This window comes from Trichosurus vulpecula, chromosome 4 (genome assembly GCF_011100635.1).
Source record: "Trichosurus vulpecula isolate mTriVul1 chromosome 4, mTriVul1.pri, whole genome shotgun sequence".
NCBI classification, from domain to species: domain Eukaryota; kingdom Metazoa; phylum Chordata; class Mammalia; order Diprotodontia; family Phalangeridae; genus Trichosurus; species Trichosurus vulpecula.
The window spans coordinates 220533297-220551647 of NC_050576.1; the positions used below are offsets into that span (position 1 = coordinate 220533297).

At 38.9% G+C, this 18351-nt stretch overlaps 1 protein-coding gene across 1 annotated transcript in view; it reads left to right on the forward strand.

Annotated features, from left to right (window-relative positions):
- Positions 1-18351, forward strand: part of TIMP2 (TIMP metallopeptidase inhibitor 2) — a 94795-nt gene that overhangs the window by 58905 nt on the left and 17539 nt on the right. The window contains exons 3-4 of the mRNA XM_036756779.1: positions 93-193; positions 7416-7524. Of these exons, the coding sequence (XP_036612674.1) occupies positions 93-193; positions 7416-7524 (210 nt within the window). The remainder of the gene's footprint in view (positions 1-92; positions 194-7415; positions 7525-18351) is intronic.

Below are 18351 nucleotides of genomic sequence, written 5' to 3' on the forward strand. Positions count from 1 at the left end.
CCCCCAAAATAAGGCCTGTGCTGCTTCTTCCAGCCATGTACCTTGCTGATAGTTTCAGATTTCCTAACTGTCTCTTTGTCTGTGTCTTGCAGTGATCAGAGCCAAAGCTGTCAGTGGGAAAGAAGTGGACTCTGGAAATGATATTTATGGAAATCCCATCAAAAGGATTCAATATGAGATCAAACAGATAAAGGTAACCAGTGACTTCACATTGTATCACTTTCATCAGATTGCACTTCTAGTCTTTTTTCTAGGGTAGTTGCTAAAAGAAAGGTACTCTTGGGTTTTATGAAATGGGAAATCAGAAGGCTCTCAGGAAACAAGGGGGCTCAATATAGTGGTATTTAGCCTTTTATGAACCCAGAACACTTCCCATGTGATGGGAAGTTCTATATACAGTTGGATTATAGGGAATATATATTATTTTGAAAGATCAATGTTGGGAGATCTTTAAAACATTAAAATGCTGTAGAAATGTTGTTGTTGTATTTACCCAGCTTCTACCAATGCAGTTTACATTCCTTTCTCTTTTCACAGTTAGCATGGACAAAATTTGCCACTTGGTTCTTAACCTTATAGGTGGTTGTGGGTCTTTATTTATGTAATATATGTAAAGGAAGAGGGAAGGGGAGGAGGGAGGGATGGATAGAATTTGGAACTCAAAACTTTTTAAAAATGTTAAAAATTATTTTAACATGTAATTGGGGGGAAATTTTATATATATACACATATGTATGTATATATATGTAGTGCTTTGAAAACATTAAAATGCTATAAAAATATTAGCTCTTATTGTCATCGTCATCATTATCATCACTATGGTGAATCTGTCTGCCCTGAGCTATGTTTGTCTTTAACAAAAAAAAAAATACCACGAGACCTACAAAACTCAGTTTCTCCTAGGATAGCCTTTAAGAAGCCAGAGTCAAACCCTTTATGAACTTCTCTCATTCCACAATGAGGAATCAGAGAAGGAATTTAGTAGAGGAAGTATATTATGTAAAATATAGAAGCACCCAACTGCGTGTAGATGAATTCCCAAAAAGTGGTATATAAACTTGAGTTTTAGTAAAGCAAATGTTATTTATTCGTCCATGATTTATATGCGCATTTTCATGGATGCTTTTTCTCCTCATTTTTGAATCCTTTTCCGTTGGCTTGTGTCTTCTTTTAGCTTTAAGTCACCAAGTAGAGAATGGTTATCTAGTACTTACAGCATTCCAAGCACTAGACCTGTTGCTCTGGGTAATAGCATTATCATAATATGAGAGCTGTCGTACCCATAGTGCTTTACACACATCATCTCATTCAAGCCTCTCAACAATCTCACCAGGGTAAATACTACAGGTATTCTTACTCTCATTTTCTACATGAGGAAACAGACTCAGGGAAGTTAAATGACTTGCCCACAGTCACACAACCAATAAATATTGAGATAAGATTCAAATTCAGGTCTTCCTGACTCTGAGTTCAGCACTTTAATTCCACTATAGGAACCCTAATTCCACATTATTCTACTTCATTATGGAATAATGGAACTTGTTCTCCCGATACTTGGAGTGCTTACCATCTCTTTCAGAAGACAGTGCATGTGTGCATGGCATGAACAAAGAATATTGTCGGGCTATATCAGTGCTGCTTAGAGTTGATGGCATGCCTCCTAAGAGCATTAGCACTTTCAAGAAGAGAAAGATTACTGGAGTTCAGAGTGATCAGGGGAAGTTTTGTGGCAGGGATTAACTGTGCTGAGCTTTGTGGAATGAGTGGGGAAGAGATGGAGAGAGCACAAGAAGAGACCTTGTTGGAGGAGATTGGCTCTGATAAGTAGGAGAAAATAGGATAGTAGGTCATATGGTTATTAGCAGGATTGAATTATGGTGTTTACTTTATTTTGTAATCAAGTCGAGAAGATAGGCATATTTGAATGCAGGAAGGAAGAAGCTATTGGCCAGAGGAGGTTGGAGAGGGAAGGGGTAAGTGTGAGAGAGCACTGTCTCTCCGGAAGAAGCTGGGAAAGGATGAGATCCAGAGCAGATGTCAGGACCACCTGAGTTTATCTTCATCATTATAGAGGAATACCACCAATCATTTAAGTGCCATCTATGTGCCAGGGAGGCAGCCAGGGGCTCAGTGGATAGAGCGCTGAGCCTGAAGTCAGTAAGAACTGAGTTCAAATCTAGCCTCACACACTTACTAGCTATGTGACCCTGGGCAAGTCATTTAACCTCTGTTTCCCTTAATCCACCGGAGAAGGAAATGGCAAACCACTCCAGTATTTTTGCCGAGAAAACCCCAAGGATGGCATTGGGTGCTATGGTCCACAGGATCATGAAGAGTTAGATGCAAGTGGAAACGACATTTCTTCTATAATACATATTCCTCTGTTGGCCCTTTAAATACCTTCACAGTTCAGACTCCATCCTCTCTTTCTAGAGTTATTCCCCCTTACTCTGTGTTCCAGTCAATTAATGTACTTGCTATTTGTGTGGCATTCCATTCCCCATTTCTCTGCTTTGGTACAGGATGGAACATTTTCCCACTTCTTGGAAGCCTAACACCCTTCAAAAGTCAGCCTTTCCTGATTTCCCACCCCATTATGTAACATATAATAACATGTTAAATCAATTTATCATAATAAATTTGTATTTATTTTCTTTGTGTTACTCATCAGTGCACATTGTAGTACTTCTCCTGTGGAACATAAGCTTCTCAAGGACAGATTGTTTCATGTATGTCCCTGTATCCCCAGCAACTTGCATGGTGCCTCAGCACAGAAAGTTTAGCCCTTGGCCATAATTTGCCAACTTCCTGGCCTAGATCATCTCCAAGTTGTCCATGATACTCCTGTGTCTACACCTGCGCATGAAATTCTACAGCAATCCACTGAATCTGAGGGTGATAAGTTTTTAAACTTCTTTTGCTTACTCTGTGATCCAAACAAACTGGTCTACCAGCTTTCCCCCTCCATGCCTTTGTGTGGGCATGTAATGCTCATCTCTGCAGTGTACTCCCTCCCCTCTGCCTCTTGGAATCCTGAGGTCCCTTTAAGGCTCAGCTGGAACATCATCTGCCACTTTCCCCAAGAGTTAGTGTTTCTCCACCCCTGAAATTACTTCCTATCTATTTAGTATTAACTTAATGAGTTCATGCTATCTCCCCACCCCCACCCCTACTCCTTAGCAGAGCAAGGCAAGGACTGCTTTTATTTTTGCCCCTTCATATTCAGTTGAGGAAAGTTTTGTGGAAAAACTGAGATCTAAGCTGAAACTCACAAGAGTAAGATATAGGGGGTCAGGAGGACAGATGTTCCACGTGGGGATAATGTCATGAGGAAGGCAAGGAGGTAAGAACAAACAAGAGACTGACCTACCTGGAGTAGAAAGTGTTTTTAGGGAAACAGATGGAAATGAGGCTGGATAAGAAAAGTTGGGCTAGGTGATGGAGGTCCTCGAAAGCTAATCAGATGAGTCGGGACTTGCTCTGATAAGAAGTAGGGAGTCATTGACGGTTTTGAAGCAAGGGAGTGACGTGGTATTGTTAGTAGTATTGAAGAAAGATTAATTAGTCTAGTAGAACTATGCAGGATAGTTTTGTGAAGGGATAGCCTGGAATCAGAGAAGCCAGCTAGGAGGCTGTTGAAATAATCCAAGAATAGTGTGGTAAGAGACTAGACTAGGGTGATGATGGTGATAACAGTAGTAGCTAGCATTTACATAATGCCTACTATCTATCAGGCACGGTGATAAGTAGTTTACTATTATCTCATTTGCTCCTCAATGCTTTGGGGCAGGTGTTATTATCATCCCACATGACATTTGAGAAAACCGAGACCAACAGAGGTTAAGCGACTCGCCCAGAGTCACGGATCTAGTGAGTGTCTGAGGCAGGATTTGACCTTTGGTCTTCCTGACTCCAGACCCAGCTCTCCATCCACTGCACCACGTAGCAAGCAGTCTGAACTGATAATGAAGATGAAGAGGTGAATGGGAGAAACATTTTGAAGTAAAAATCGACAGGACCTGGGAAATGACAAGATCTAGAGAATAAAGAAGTGCGAGCCGCCAAAGATGACTGTGGGGTTTTTGGACTGGATGACAGAACGATGATGGCGTTAACAGAGACAGGAAAATTGGGAGAGTTATTTTGTGGAGGTGGGGAAAGAAGATGACTCTCATTTGAACCGAATGGACGTGTTCGGTTTGAAGCAGTTGAGAGGTATCGAAGTGAGAGTGCTAGCACTGGTGGTTATTATGATGAGATGGTTGTGAGATCATATTTGTTTAAAAAAAAAAAAGGGAGGGGAGCTAAGTGATGCAGTAGGTAGAGCACCAGCCCTGGAGTCAGGAGGACCTGAGTTCAAATTTGGCCTCTTGACACTTACTAGTTGTGTGACCGTGGACAAGCCACTTAACCTAGATGGCCTCTAAATAAATAGATAAACCAAAAGGAGGTGAGACGGAGATATGATACTAGGAGTCTATAGAGTGGAAAAGAAATCAATAATCATAATAATAAATTAAACAAATACTCTTACGAGAAGCTTATAAAACCATAAAACAATAAAGTTTGTCCCTAGCTTAGTTCATTCATAAAGTAGGAAGGAGAATCTCTTTTCTTCCTGACCTCATGGAGGTATTCTATGAATGAAGGTCATAATGTTTGCAGACGACATGCTATCAGCATTATATGTTAAAGATTGGCTAGACAGATTTCCTCTGCTTGGCCTCAGAGAGTAGGACTAGGAGCAAAACTGCAAACAAGCAGCTTTAGGCTCAATTTCAGGGAAAACCTCCTAGCTACTGTTATCATTTTTCCCATTGGTTAAATGATCGTTCCAGAAATAATTTTGTTCTAAATTCATTCAATCATCCATTAACAAGTAGGTATGACGTAGGTAATAGCTAGTATTTATACAGCACTTTAAGGTTTGCCAGGCTCTTTTCATATGCTCTCTCGTTTCATCCTCCCAACAACCCTGTGAGATAGGTTCTAGTATTGTTCACATTTTAAAGATGAGGGAACTGAGGCTAGGAGAGGTTTAGGTTGACTGACTTACCTGGGGCCACACAAGCTAGTAAGAGCATGAGGCACTTAGCTCTTCCTGGCTCTAAGTGTAACATTCTAAGCCCCGCAACGCTGAGCTGTCAAAAGCTTTGTGTGCTTCCTTGGGAGGCAGTAGACTCCCCCCTCACTGGAGGCCTTCAAGCAAGGACTGGGTACTTTTCAGGTGTGTTCTCAAGGAGATTTTTTTGTTCAGGTGTGACTTAAACTGAGTGGCCTCTGAGATACTGTGATTCTGATTACATAATAGGATCTATTATCAATTTAGAATTAGTGCTGAACGTGGTTAGAACCTTGTGGCGCAATGGACAGAGCACCCGCCAGGCTTGAACTCAGAGAGACTCATCTTCCTGAGGTCAGATCCAGCCTCAGACACTTACTAGCCGTGTGACCCTGGGCAAGTTGCTTAGCCCTGCTTGCCTCAGTTTTCTCATCTGTAAAATGAGGTGGAGAAGGAAATGGCAAACTGCTCCAGTATCTTTGCCGAGAAAACCCCAAATGGGGTAAGAAGAGTCAGACAGGACTAAAAACAACTGAGCAACAACAAAGATAGTAAATAAAAATAGCTCTGTTTATGTTTACTAAGTGCATTGTAATCATTATCTCATTCGATCCTCATGACAACCCTGGGATATAGGTGTATAATCCTCAAAGTACAGATGAGGAAACTGAGGTAAACAGAGGTGAAATGACTTGCCCAGGGTCACACGGCTAGTGTCTGAGGCCAGATGTGTACTTGGGTCTTTCTGACTCCAGGCTCAACTCCCATCCACCGCTCTACGTAGCCACCCACCTAACAGGATGAGAAAGAAATCGTAGCAGTTTTAGTTCATAAAAGTTTCATGACAAACGCCAATGATGGCTCCAGTTCTGCATCTGTAGAATACAGCTGTGACCATCACATGAAAGTTTTGGATGCTCCACATAGAGCTCATCTCTTGGACGACTCCAGGACAATCTCTCTGCTTCTTTCTGCCTCAGTCTACCCCCCACTCCGAAATCCTTGTGCCACAGGACTGCTCGAACAGAATTTACATCCCTTCCTTTTGTTATGTCTCAGTGTTGGGCAACATGGATGTTTTTGCAGCAGGACCTATAACTATGATGCCAAAAGAAGGATCTGTTCTCTTTGTACAGGTTTGCCTCACTTTAAACTGTAACTGTATCCCTGGAACATGGCATAAATCAAAGCTGTAACTAGGACAGGGTGACCAGGGATGGCACCTAAATTCTCAGGGGACTGAGGATGTTGTCCCTGAATGTGCTTCCTCCCAACCAGAGACCATATCCCCAGCTCCTCCCAGCCCTTCCCTCTCCCTCCCTCTGCCTTCTCAGAATTACCCACCCATTCCCTAAGTAACTTAAGAACCTTGTGATGTATGCTTCCTCCCCCTGGTGGCCACATCCCTCAGGTAAGGCTCCTTGCCCAGTCCCAACATTCCTGGTTATTCTTTTGCTTTAACGTTTTATACATCAAATCCTATTTGAAGCAGCTGTATAAACTTGGAGTCAGAAACAACACCTGAGTTTGAATCCTGCCTCAGACAGGTTTACTTATTAGGTCTGTGACCCTAAGCAGAGTTCATCTCAGTTTCCTCATCTTTGATTTCTCTCTTTTTAAAAAAAATTCTCTCTATTTTTTCCTTTTTTTTATTACATTAATACATATTTATGGAATAAAGCAAGCATTTCTGTAACAAAGTACAATAAAAAAGATGATTACACGTGAAACTAAATTGCTATTCCTTTCAAATATACAATAAAATTATCATGTAAATTTCTTTGACTTCTCTTAATCTGTTTCCTCCTTTAAAATGGGGATAATAATACCAGTTAATTCACATGGTTGCTGTAAGGATCAAATGAGACACATAATGGAAAGGTCTTTGTGAACCTTAAAGCACCATGTAAATGCTAGCTATTAATATTTTCCCATTGGTTAAATGATCATTTCAGAGATATTTTTTCTAACTTTGTTCAATCATCTATACATTCTTTTTTTTTTAGTTTATCTACCCTACCGCTTGTTAAATTCCTAAATAATAGCTAATTAATAGTCCATAAGTGTGTACTTCAAACCTACTAGAAAAATCTCAAAACCTGTGAGTAAATCCATTGTGTGTCTCAGTAATGTTCACCCCTTAATTTTGTAATCCTATTTTATAAGTTATATTTCTTTTAAATCTTATTTTCTTAAAGTAAAATACCAATTGTGATGAAAGGGCAAATTGGGGAGTATTGGGCTACCCCATCATGGGTGGATAGAGAAGTCTCTGATGAGTTTCTTTGGAAGGAGGACTGAGCAGTCCCTCTCAAAGCTTTGCCTTTTTTCATTCTCTTTTTTTTTCCTTCAGATGTTTAAAGGACCTGATAAGGATATCGAGTTTATTTATACTGCTCCATCCTCAGCAGTATGTGGAGTCTCATTGGACACTGGAGGAAAAAAGGAATATCTGATTGCAGGTACGTGAGGCCATCAGCTGGAGACCGGTAGAGATGATGGAAGAGACTTTAGGCTACTCGGCTCTAATGCTTCACACTTCAGAGAACTAGAAGATCATCTAGCTTAATTCCAAGGCCACCTAGGCTAACCTCCTCACTTTACAGATGAGGTAACTTAGGCTGTAGGAGGTTCAGTGACTTGCCCAAGGTCACATAGGAGTGAGCGGTAGGGGTGGGATTTAAACCTAGGGCCTCGGAACCGGTGTTCTTTCCACATACTTGAAATGAATGGAGAAAAATACAAAGCAGCAAATAATAAGGTCTTTTATTTTCTATTCTTATTTATTTTGTTATTATTTATATGGTATTTTTAAAAGGCTTAATTTGCTTAAATATTTGTTGACTATTTGGAGCTACCTAGCTGCTCTCAGCTGGGTGGCTCAATGGATAGAGTACTAGGCCTGGAATCAGGAAGACCTTAGTTTAAATCCTGCCTCAGATATTTAATAGTTGTGTGACCTTGAGCAAATCACTTTCTCTGCTTCATTTTCTTCAACTATAAAGCAGGGGTAATAATAGCACCTACCTCACAGGGCTGTTGTAAAGAATCAAATGAAATAATATTCGTAAAGTGCTTAACACAGTGGCTAACACGTAGTTAATGATAAATTCTAATATAAATAGTTAATAATAAATGCTTATTTTCTTCCTTCTTTCTTAAATCTTACTGTAACAAAGAACTATGTTAGGCATTGGAGATACAATACCTGTCATACATTCTAGTGGGAGTATTCAACTGGAACACCGCTAAGTATAATATAGGGTAAGGAGGGAGGAGGAATAAAGGAATGATTGAAGAATGCCGGGAGTATTTGAGAAGAGATAAAGCACTAGTAATTAGGGCAGGGGAGAAGGGAGGATTCAGGGAAGACTTCTCAGGATGCAGCATCGGAGTTGAATCTTGAAGGAAGATAAAGATTCTGAAAGGCAGAGGCGAAGAGTGAGTAAATTTCATGCATGGGGGATGGTTTAAGTGAACATATAGGGGCAGAAGATGTAACGAGGAATTTATGAAGCAGTTTCTTTATAGCATCCTTTGAATATAAGTATTGAGATTTGAGCCCAAATCCCTTTAGTTGAAGTCTATGGTTCTTTTCACTAAGTTAGGCTGCCTCTTAAAATGTATGTGCGTACTACATAAATGCATACTTACATAAGTATGTACATATATACATACACAGATAGAGAGAGAGATAGAGAGATAATAAATGTTGTAGAACATCAGATAAGGAAGAGAACATTGTAGCTAGGACAATCAGAAAAACCTAATGAAGGAAATGTCTTCAATTGAACCCTTAAGAGGAGTAGCATTTGGATGAGTGGAGAGAAAGTCTAATCAACAAGATTTACTATGTGGCATACGCTGTGCTAAGCTCTGAGTATACAAAGAACGGCAAAAAACACAAAAAACCGAAAAACAAAACCCTGTCTCTGCTGTCAGGGAAGAGGGAGGCACTTCCAGATGAGGGAAGTTGCATTTATCAAAATGTAAAGGCGGAATGAGTATGATAGGATGCCTTTTTTTTTCCTCATTTCTCTGCCCTTGGAGTCATTTTACCTTTGCTTCTCTAAGGTTTTCTATCACAGGAGTTTTCCTTCATTCAGTCTCATGTTTCCATTAAGTTGGCTCAAGGATTTCTTTCACTTACTTTCTTACTGTCATCCCATTCTGAGAAAATTCAAAGAAACCTCTGGGAAAGAACTACACTAGAATCAATCTAGTCTCTCTTTTTCAATGCTGCAAAGAATTGAGCTTTGACAGTACCTTTCTAATGAAAACTAGAGAACTTTTGCCATTTTTACATCTTATTGTATTGCCCTCTAGTGGTTTCTGCAAGATACTGCTTTGCAATATAAACAACTGGTCAGGATGATGTGGGAAACAGAAACTATATCTAGTCACTGGCAATAATAAAAGTAGTTTGATTTATATTACTTAATAGTTATGTGTTTATACAGCATTTTACAGCTTAAGAACTTTCACTTTGGTTTTATCATTTTATCCTCAAAACAACCCAGCATGATATTTCTCTTTGACATATGGTAGAAAACTCATGCTCAGATGAATTTCACTACAACGCAACAAATAGTAGGTGTCTGCTATGTGCAAGACAACATTGGAGGTGGTGGGAATGCCAAGACAAACAGGGAAAGCTCCTTCTTTCAAGGAACTTATAGCTAGTAACTGGCGGGGCTTTGTCTTTCTGGTTCCTTAGTGACTCTTAAGTTGGACTCCTGGAACTTAAAAGAATCTTAATGGGGACATTCGGATAGATTCTCTATTTGTAGATAATCGGAGAAAGTAGAAAGCCTATCCCATTTTTTAAGGACCTATTCCATTTCTAATAGGAGATCTTCATCAGTCACAATTCACTTCAAAAATAAAGACTCTTAAGAATGATTTCTTAAACAGCTGCCAGGTCTATAAACCTCATGTTTAGTACTTTGTACCTCTCTCATGCTTCTTTTACATCATAGTTATTTGCATGCAGGCCTTATCTCCTCTACTACCTTGTAAATTCCTTATGGGCTGGGAGGACCCATCCAGAGATCATAGGACAGAACAGAAAGGGCCTGGAGTCTTGGGATAGGCCCCAGCTCTACCACTTCACCATAAGCAAGGCACTTCACCTCTTTTAGAGTTACTAGAAAGTGTTTTGTGAACCTATGAACGTGAATTGTTTTTATCTTTGTGTCTCCCATGGCATTCAGCAGGAAGTCAATAAATATTTATTCACTTATTGAGTTGAATTGAGATAGTCCCCAAAAGCCTCTGCCACAGTACTCAGCTCCTAGTTATTCATTGCCATGTGTGAGTTGAGCCTGTCCTTCCGCTGAGACCTGGGAAAGACCTTAACTCAAAAAGGCCAAGGTCTCCCACTGCATCCAGGGCCATCTCAAGTTGTCCTGATCTATATCTTGCCACTGGACCCAGATGGTCTGGAGGAGAGACTGAGGCTGGTGACTTTGCACACCCCTCCCTCACTTAAATCCACTTCACTTGCAAGTCATGGCATCATCTTCCTGATGTCATGGTCCTCTTCTAGAACCAAGGATAAATAACAATCCTTCTCTAAGTTTACAGACCTGAACACCCAGGAAAAATAGGGCTATCAGAGACATACCCTTTCCCAAAGCAATGGTACAGTGTTGACTGGATCACAGCTCCAAAGAGGTGGGGCAATGATGTCATCAGGTCAGAAAAATGTCCTTTGTGAAAGAACTTGATTGGGTTGGGCATGAATGAGGTCTCACCAATCACAGCAGTCCAAATTTGAGGTGAAAGTTCCCAAGTTCATGCATCCCTTTGGTTTCTGGAATTGGAGGATTTAGCAACAGGAGCAGATCAGATAGCCAGGCTGAAAGAGCATGGACCACTGCTTGTGGGATATAACATAAAATGAATTCCTGTTTAGGTGTAGGATGGAATAGATGGCCACTAGGGGACCATTCCAACTCATGTGATATGATTGTGCTCTGAAACACATCCCAGGGTCTGCCTACCTTTCAGAGCTTCGGCAGATCTCTACCTGTGTTTGCTTCCCTAGAGGAAGGAGTCTGGAAAAGCAATAATAAAGAAGATATATAATAACTAAATAACATAATTATATATTATTTATTACCATATATAAAAATATATAATAACTAAAGAAAGTTGGCTTAAGAAGTATGTTCAGTTTCTTAAGTTAGATGCAGCTTTTTTTTCTTTTTTTTCCTTTTTATTATTATGAACTCAATAAGAGCTGTGTAATAAAACTGAATTTCCACTACATTCTGCTTGAATTTTGTTTTTGATTTTTTTCTTGCCTTCCTTATTTGTCTCCTTCTGAAATGTCTACTGTTCTTTTCTGTTTACTTTTTTAATGGTTCATTGATGCTATTTTCTTTCTTTCAATTTTTAGTATCACTATGACTAGTCTCAACTATTAATTATCTCAACAGACACAGAAAATTCTGCTGACAAAGTATAATGCTCAGTTATGCTAAAAATCCTACAAAGTATAGGCGTGGAGAAGGGGTTTCTAACTTGAGGTTCATGAACTTTTTTAAAAAAAAATTTGATAGCTATATTTGCATATAATTGGTTTCCTTTGTAATCTTTTGATTTCTATGTATTTTATTTTATGCAGTTACAAACATTATTCTGAGAAGGGATCTGTGTGTTTTACCAAACTGCTGAAGGGATCCATGATTTAAAAAAAAAAAGTTAACTCCAGGATAGAGAGACCTTATTTTACTGTGTAACAAAAAGTATCCATCCAAAACCAAAACCAAACATATATGCAATGGGGAAAATATTAGGAGCTTTCCCTATAAATGCAAGAATAAAGCAAGGCTGCCTTGCTATTATTTGATATAGTTCTAGAAATGCTAGCAATAAGATAAGAAAGAAATTAAAGGCACTAAGCTAGGAAAGGAGGAGAAAAAATCATCCCTCTTTTTAGATGATGTGATGGTTTACTTAGAAAATCTTAAGGAATCAGCAAAGAAGCTAATTGAGAAAATTCACAGCTTTAGCAAAGTTATAAGCTAGTAAACAAACAACAGGATTTCTCTATAATAGAGGCATCTCATTTAAAATAACTAGAAATGCACAAAATGCTTTGGGGGTCAATCTTCCAAAGCACACTCAATGCCTGTATGTGCAAAGTTAAAGAAAGAGCAACTTACATAGTGTTCCTGGCTGACTATGCCAAAATAGTAAGAGATCTTAAAGATATCTATGTCAATGGAGATCTAGATATCTCTCTGTGTATAGATCTATATATCTATATGTCTCTGTATTTGGCCAAAAGCCATTCCTCAACACATAAATGGTCAAAAGACAGAAACAAATAACTATTTGATATACTACAAAGCGTTGCAAATATAAATATTTTTGTATATATGGATCCTTTTATCTTTTTTGTGCTGTAAGCCTAGAATTGATAATGCTGGGTCAAAGGGTATGCACAGATGAGTAACTGTGAGGGAATAGTTTCAGATTGCTTTCTGGAATGGTTGGGCCACTGCACAGTTGTATCAGCAGTACTTTAGTGGTGCCTGTGCCTCATTAACTGCCCCCCACCACTACCACCACCCTGCCCTTTCAAAAGCTGTCATTTTTTTGTTTTTGTCATTTTTGCAAATCTGATAGATGTGAGGTAGACTTTCAGAGCTCTTTTAATCTACATTTATCTTATTCTTAGTGCTATGGAGAATTTTTTCATAAGTTATTGACAGCTTGCCTTCCTTCTTTTGAGAACTACCTCTTCATAACCCAAATGTTCTTCCAAATGAGTTTCATTAGTATTTTTTCCTAGTTCTATAAAGTAACCATTTGGTAATTTTATTGGTATGGAACTGAATTTGCAAATTAATTTAGGTAGCATTTTCATTTTTATTATATCAGTATGGCCCAACCATACACAATTATTTAGGTCTCTATTTTTGTAAAGTGTTTTGTATTTATATTCATGTAATTTCTATATATATATTTGTAATTGGACTCCAAAATATTTTATATATTATAGTTATTTTGCAAGGAATTGCTTTTTTATATCTCTTCCTGCTGATTTTTGTTAATATATAAAGGCCAATTTTTTTTTATAAATCTATTTATTTTTAGTTTTCAACATTCACTTCTATAAAATTTTGAATTCCAAACTTTCTCCCCATCTCTCCCCTCCCCCCATCCCAAGGCAGCATGTAATTTGACATAGGCTCTACATATACATTCATATTAAACATATTTTCATATTAGTCATGTTGTAAAGAAGAATTAGGACCAATGGGAGAAGCCACAAGAAAGAAGAAACAGAAAAAAGAGACAGAGCAAATAGTCTGCTTCAATCTGCTTTGAGACTCCATAGTTCTTTTTCTGGATGCGGACAGTGTTTTCCATCATGAGTCCTTTGGAGTTGTCTTAGATCCTGCCATTGCTAAGAAGAGATAAGTCTATCAGAGTTAGTCATCACACACTGTGGCTGTTACTGTGTATGATGTTCTCTGGTTCTGCACCCCTCATTCAGCATCAGGACATTCAAGTCCTTCCGGGTCTTTCTGAAATCTTCTTGCTCATCATTTCTTACAGCACAATAGTATTCCATTACATTCATATACCACAACTTGTTCAGCCATTCCCCAACTGATGGGCATCCCCTCAGTTTCCAATTCTTTGCCACCAGAAAGGCTAATGATTTTATGAGCTTATTTTATCCTATTTCTTTTCTGAAGTTATTAACTGTTTTGTTTAATTTTAATTGAACATCATTGAAGACATCACAAATTGAACTTTTTGTCTTTCCCCCAAAGCTGCTTCCACTTCAATTTTTCCTATTGTTTTGTAATTTTTTTAAATAATAAATTTTAACACCAATAAGAATATTCCCATACACACAAAATAATAATTTTTGGTACCATTCAGTGTTTTCTTTGATTCATTCATCTTGGCAGTTCCTCCAGTAAGACCTTGTGCCAAGGTCAGGCTCTGCCCCCTTTGTACTTTTAGATAGAATGCTCAGCCTCTTTGGACTCACCCTGAACCCCTAGATTCTTGCACTCGTTTCTACCTTGTGGGGTTTGGCCCTCCCCACTTTGTGAGTTTCACAGTGGTGGATCTCTGGTGTCTCAGGACAGGGCTCTGAACCTTTGGGTTGTCCTGGCCTTGGTACTGTGACACCAAATGGTCCAGCCTCTTGCTGTTGCTCCCTGCAGCTTCCAAGTTACCTATCCTGGCACTCTCATGGGAGCTCTCTGCTCTTAGTAAAGCATATCTCATCAGTGGTTGTGCTGGTACTGGCTTTGCTGAAGAAGTCTCCTTTCCTGTTGCCCTTGGGCTTCTCGATAACTTGTGTGGTTTTGGGGAGGAAAAAGTCACTTGCTGTATCTTCTCATTGTATTTCTTGATCATTATACAGTCTGGAGGAAACTTCAGGGTTTTGCTGATGTAGGTGTGTGGGAGAATTTCTTTGTATCCCAAAAGGGTTTGCATGTTGTCTCATCATTTTCTTTGATGAAATTATCTATTGTTTCTATTTATTCTTTGACCTACTGAATTTTTAGGATTAAACTATTTCATCTCTGAAGACACTCAAATCTTATAGGTTTAACACAGTTTCTCAACACAATCTGTGCCGAAATAGTCTCCTTATTGTATAGCCCAGGTGAGAGTTCTCACAATTCATTTCCAGGACTCAGTGCCCAGCTGGATTCTCCTACTCCTACACTCATTATTCTGTGATTAACAAAGGCATATGAAAGAAATTAGTCTATATCTGAAAACACAACCAAATTAAGAAATAAATTAACATAAAAGAAGAGAAATACTTAAATAGCAAACTTTTAGGCTTTTAAAGTCTGTGAAGATGATTTAAAAAAAATCTCAAGAAGCAGAAACTGCTGGTGTTGACAGCTCAGAAAATGAGACTAATTAGAAAAAAAAAACTTCATGTGGCATGTTATAGTCATTGAGGATTTGGAAATGGGAGAGGTGTCTCTTTTTCCTCAGATCCTCTTTTGAAAATAATTGTAACTATATCTTATGTAGTGCTCTTCACAGTTTTTGAAATATTTCACATACATTATTCTCATTTAACCCTGTTCTCTTCATTGTCTCTGCTTTCTTCCTGAATAACCTCATTTCTTATCTACCTGGAACAGTGCTAAGAGTGCTAACTCTGAAATCAGAGACAAGCTGCCTCCAACAGAGTAGTATGTTCACAGGACACTTAGCCCTTCCCCCGCCCCAGCCTCATTTTCCTTATCTGTAAAATGACGGGGTTGGACTAGATGCCACTGAGGTCCCTTCCACCACAGTCTATGATCACCTACCATGATTCCCAAATCCAAATCTCTGAAACCTCTATCCTTTTGAATGATAAGATAATGTAAAATGATAATAATGTTCTCCCAGAAACTCATTCCTTACAGTGGTTTTCCTTTATCAACTGGTCCTGTGTTTGAATTTGTGTACCTCTCTGTGAGTCTGAGCCTAAGTGAGATGTTAAAAAGGCTGTGAATGATGGGAAGGAATCCCAGGCTTAGCCTAAGCTGGTAGGGTTGCTAGGGGCAGCAGGTGCTAATAGGAAAGGGCTTCAGATTAAGCTCATTAAAGCTCTGTAAAATATAGTGTCCTAAACTATGGGTCATGCTCTTTCTGAGAACTGTTTCTGGTGACCTTTTATTTCAGACTAGTAGTTTTCTTCTTATTTTATTCTAAAGTTTCTAAACTTTCCTAATCTCCTAAATCTCAAGGCACTGAACTTTCTACATGACCTTGGTCCTTGAGCTTACTTGGATGATTCAGAGATAGGATCTCCTATTGGCCTCTTGCCCCTTTTGTTCCTGCCTCTGTAGCAGCAAACTGTTACTAGTTTTATTGCATGTGCTTCCTTTTATCTCATCCTGAAGCCATACATAATCCAGATAACACGTGTGTGTGTGTGTGTGTGTGTGTGTGTTTTCCTATGGTTTATTCACAGTGGAAATGAGCAATATTCTGAAATATCAAGAATTGTGTTATAGCCAATTAAAAGTTCATATAAGTGATTCTAATGCAGTATAGTCAAAACAGTACCTGAAATTCCTAAGAGTGACAGTGTAGGATAGTGTGGAAGCAGCCTGTGCTTGGGGTCTGGAAAGATCTGGGTTTGATGTCTTAACTGCACTAAGACTTTTAGGATCCCTTGTATATGTAAAGTAATTAATCAAGCTTGAGCTACCGAAATGCTGGCTGTCATTATTCTCTAGCTAACATTCTCTGAAAAAAGACCCAAACATCTCTTTTGAACAAAGGCTCATTTTTTTAACACCAATATCCTTCTAGTAATGCTCTTTAACTGTAAAACATGGAATACCACCATCTCCAAAGAATTAAAGTTACAGGTGATGCAAGGAGCACTGAAGAGATGGATCGTGGACTTGAGTAGAAAAGAAATAAGGAAACAGGCATTTATTAAGTGCCTGCTATGGGCCGTGAAACATCAAGAGATCACAGTCTGATCCATCCAAACTGGCCTTCCCTCTGTTCTTCATACATGATCCTTCATTTCCCATTTCCATGCCTTTGCACTGGCTGTCCCCTATGCCGGGGATGCACTCCTTCCTTTCCTCTGCCTTATAACCTTTCTCTTCCTTTGTGATGAAACTCAGGCACCATTTTCTGCATGAAACCTTGTATTTAACAACCATCAACATTTTATTCAACATATCACAGCAACAGGGAACCCCAATTTAAACACAGACAAAAAAGGCATTCCTGGCTTAAGACAGAAGCTGGTGGATTATATAGGGGTTAGGTGCTAAAGTGAAGGAAGAAACCAAGCAGGGAAGGCTCTGCAAAAGTTGGTACTACTTGGTACACTGACAGCTGATCTCCCTGCTATAGCCATACAAAGTACAAGGTGTTTCGCATATAAAGATAAAACATTTAAGTGATTGTAGAGGAACAGACATTAAGAAAACTGGATTCTACCCCAGCACATCTCACTTGCCCTTCAAGTCACAAGTTTGGTTATGTTATATGCAATGAATGACCAACAATAAAATCATCTAAGAACAATGAGTAACATCGTGCTGAGATCTCAATTTTGTCCCAAACTCTCCTGAGAAGTTATTTTGTCTATACTTATAATCCCCTGTTTTAGAACACATGGCCTTAGACAAAAAGAATCTTAGTGTATTTTAGAAGCATAACTGATGAATAACAGCATTTATTTCCAAAGTAACCCTTTGGACCCACGGTTATACAAAAAAAGTATAAATTTCCAATATACTTCTCATCCCCAAAGCTGGAGTCTTTGGGTTTATCAAACAGTAGATTACTATAGTCAGTGACTACTGTGTCTTGTGTACCTAATCTATTCCACTGATCTACCACTCTATTTCTTAGCCAGTACCAAGTAGTTTTGATGATTGCTGCTTAGTAATACAATTTAAGATCTGGTATGGCAAGGCCACCTTCCCTAGCATTTCTTTTCATTAATTCCCTTGATATTCCGGACCTTTTGTTCTTCCAGGTGAATTTTACTGTTATTTTTTCTAGCTGTATAAAATAATTTTTTGGTACCAATATACTTCTCTCATGGAAAAAGTGCTACTGGCCACCTCAGAGGGCTGAAGGGAAACATAATTTAGAAGTCTGATTTGAGAAGTAGAGGAAGAACTGGGAATGACAACAAAAACCTACAACTAACTAGGGCTGGGACAGATTAATGCTCAGTGAAAGTCACAAGTTGTTTCTCACACAATTCTTAGGGAAATGCCTACAGTTATTCATATAGTGTAAACCACTAGATAAAACAGAGAATATGGGGGGAAGGATACTGTATATATTTTCATATGACTTGTATCCCTCATTAGGATATAAGCTCATTTTAAGTAGGGATTGTTTAACTCTCTGTATGTGTCTGCCTAGCACCCAGCACAGTGCCTGGCACCTAGGAATGATTAATAAATACTAGCTGATCAATTCGTTGAGGAAGGTCCCTAGCCCATTGAACACTCTATGAGAAGACATGGACAAGAATCACATAGGAGGAGAAGTAGTCACATAAATGAAATCTATGCTCAGTCATGCTGTTGCCATTCTGGTCTACCCCAAAATGGCATCCTCTTACACACAAGAACACCCTCCTGTTGAATTGGGATTCAGTTTCCTGGGAGCCAAGGCCTGAGGTCATGCTTCTTCCCCCAAAATCAAGAAGCCTCTTAATTTCTGAAAGGCTTTTAGCTTTCCATCCACATTTCCTACTTAATCACTGCCCAAAAAGATATCAGCTACCTTAACACCCCACGTTCAAGTGGCAG